At 46.1% G+C, this 2,971-nt stretch overlaps 1 protein-coding gene across 1 annotated transcript in view; it reads left to right on the top strand.

Moving 5' to 3' along the window:
• Nucleotides 1–1,944, top strand: part of LOC119308099 (oxysterol-binding protein-related protein 1D-like) — a 25,144-nt gene extending 23,200 nt beyond the window's left edge. The window contains exons 7-8 of the mRNA XM_037584209.1: nucleotides 598–942; nucleotides 1,523–1,944. Coding sequence (XP_037440106.1) covers nucleotides 598–942; nucleotides 1,523–1,681 — 504 coding nt within the window. The 3' untranslated portion in view covers nucleotides 1,682–1,944. The remainder of the gene's footprint in view (nucleotides 1–597; nucleotides 943–1,522) is intronic.
• The last annotated feature ends 1,027 nt before the right edge of the window (nucleotides 1,945–2,971 follow it).

Raw genomic sequence — 2,971 nt, 5'->3', positions numbered from 1 at the left:
GGGATGGGATGGGATGGGATGTAGGCTGGCTACTTGGGCCCAAATGGGCCAGGTGGGGGTGGCGTGCTGAGCTGCACTGGGCTGGGCCTGGCGAGCGTTGGCTAGCACTGCTGGTTTTATTGTATATACTGTAATGTGCTGTACAGTTTACTACATACTGCTACTAGGTATTGGTAGTTGACTACTACAGTACTTTGTCGACTAGTCTAGCACTAGTCTAAGACTAGTCCGATTAGTCTATGAGTCTCAACCTCGGAACGACTCAACGACTCGTCGACTCGTAATCCTTGAGTAGGAGTAGTCTAACTAGCTAGGATTGTCGAAAAAATACGAGTTCAAGATTCTTGGAGAATCTGGGGGGAGGTCTGATTCTCAAGATTCTGAGAGAATCGGCCAAAGAACTGGCCTCCGTAGAGAACTGTGGCTGACGTCCTTAAAGGGCGACATGGTCACTGCAATGTACCCCCTCCATCCCAAAATAAGTGTCTCAACTTTAGCTATGCATTTGCTATTGGTCGTCAGTAATTTATTTGCAGTCTAAATATATTTGGGCACACATAGGGTCAACATCTTAAATAATTTGGATCAATCACACAGGTGCAAGGATTTGTACAAGATAATAGGACTGGAAAGAAAGTCGCTATGTTAATTGGAAAATGGGATGAAGCTATGTATTATGTGCTTGGGGATCCAAGCGCTAAACCCAAGTGGTACGACCCAATGTCGGAAGCAGTTCTTTTGTGGGAGAGAGACAAGTCTTTGAATCAAACCCGATATAACCTTTCTCCATTTGCAATTTCTTTAAATGAATTGCCACCTCACATGTTGACGATGTTGCCTCCTACTGATTCTCGCCTGAGGCCTGATCAGAGACATCTGGAAAATGGTGAATACGAAAAGGCAAATTCGGAGAAACTCAGACTTGAACAACTTCAGCGGCAGGTATTCCAGTATTATATGTTTGATTTAATCTTTTATCAATGTGTTTTCTTGTTTCTTTTTATCATAGCATCATTTATAGGAGTTGAGATCGTCACATTGGCCGACAAAGTATCGTGGCTAATATTATAAGTCAGAAACCATGGGTTTGGAATCTCATCTGTCGTGTGTAATTTGCACTCATCAGTCTCATGAATGAAGAAGCATCTTCTAATTGTTCCGTGGATCTGATGCTGGCACAATGTTTGTAAAGCTCAATATATGAATTAGTGAAATATGATTGTAATTTCCTAAGCGTTCTTCCTTACACATTGGAAAAGAAACTTCCCAGGAGTTCTTTCAATTGGTTGTAGCAACTAGCAATTGAGACCCAGTTTATTAAATCTTATTCTAGTTTGATTTGCAAAGATGTCAAGATTCTGACAGGTTGAGAATTTGAAGCACTCATATTCATAATGAGGAAGAAATCATAACTTTGGTGCTTATGCTATTTGGCAGCATATCACTTGTGTTTATCACCAGGCTCATTTTTTGGCTGGGCTTCACTCCTGCTGGTGCCACCTGTAATGGCTTATATTTACAGGCTCGAAGGTTACAAGAGAAAGGCTGGCAACCGAGGTGGTTCAGGAAGGACGAGGACGACAGCTACTGCTATCTTGGGGGATACTGGGAAGCGAGGGAAAAAGGAAACTGGGACGGGATCCCCCATATATTCGGCCAGAGCAGTGCATCGACCGGGTAGTCGCAGCTATAACCCTGCGCCTCTTTCTTTTATGGTAGTGGTGTCCACATTTCCTTTACACGGAACATAACTCGCACAAATGAAAATGTGAATGTATGCCAATTTACTGGAGGTTTCACGTAGCCAGAATGTACTGATAAATACTTATGAGATTGTGTTAGTAGGAATGCAGTTAAGTACGCAGGTTTAATGCATGCAAAATTCAATTATGGGCTCGGCTGAAATATACTTATTTTGGAACAATTTGATCCCCTTTTTTACTCTGGATGTTTGTCTAGCAGTTTTGTGAATTCTGCAATCATACTTTTTTTTTTGCGGGAAACTGCAATCATCTCTACTACTATTAAAAGAGTAAACTTAAGTTCCCCTAAAACCATCCCACAAAGTGTACACAGGCTAACCAGGATCCTTCGATCTGATCCAAGTAACAAAATCTGAGAGTCAATATTACTTTGTGGTTTGCTTCCCCCATCGAACGACGCACGGTAAATGTTCTGCCACGGTCTGCCAATTGAAGCGCAATGGGTCCGTGATATCCCTCATCCCTCCCCATGATCCCTCCTCCTCCAGGCCGCCCCCTCGCCAGCGCCCTCCTCTTCTAGCCTCTGCCCACACCTCCCCACGCACGCCGCTGTCGGCGCTCCATGTCTCTGCCACATGAGCTGCCTCATCTGACAAGGAGATTGGACGCCCCCGCCACCGGCGCGCCATGTCTCCGCCGCAGGAGTCGCCTCATCTAACAAGGAGATTGAACGCCCCCGCCGCGGGCGCTCCATGTCTGCCGCATGAGCCGCCTCATCTGATAAGGAGATTGGACGCCCCACCGCCACTTTAGAAATCGATGAATTGCCGCCGCTGTTACTCCGCATGCGAGGATCGTCAGTACAATCTTCAGCTACCACATATAGGGGGCGCAGGAATCAGCACAAGATGATGTGATGCGGAGCATCCTACGGACATCATCATGTCAAGAGTCTGTTTGGCAAGTGACACGTGCGACATCTACTTCACATACATAAAGGTGAATTATCTCCTTTACACGTGCTCACTTGACCCCTTCGAGGATGGTATACTACTTGACATTTCTCTCGTGTGCATGCGTAGGTATTGCCAGAGCTTCACGGATGATGATGAGGAGTGCAAACGCCAAGAAACACCTACACCATCCGCGAGGGAAGCATGGAAGCGAAGACGGAGCTGCAGAGTCTACAGTGGCCGAACGACTGGAAGCCACCGGACGTCCAACACTCTACAACTCCCGGGCGACCGAGCGCCCTCGGACGTCCTACG

This window comes from Triticum dicoccoides, chromosome 5B (genome assembly GCF_002162155.2).
Source record: "Triticum dicoccoides isolate Atlit2015 ecotype Zavitan chromosome 5B, WEW_v2.0, whole genome shotgun sequence".
NCBI classification, from domain to species: Eukaryota; Viridiplantae; Streptophyta; class Magnoliopsida; order Poales; family Poaceae; genus Triticum; species Triticum dicoccoides.
The sequence above is the reverse complement of the archived record's forward strand: the minus strand, read 5'-3'. Positions and strand labels throughout refer to the sequence as shown.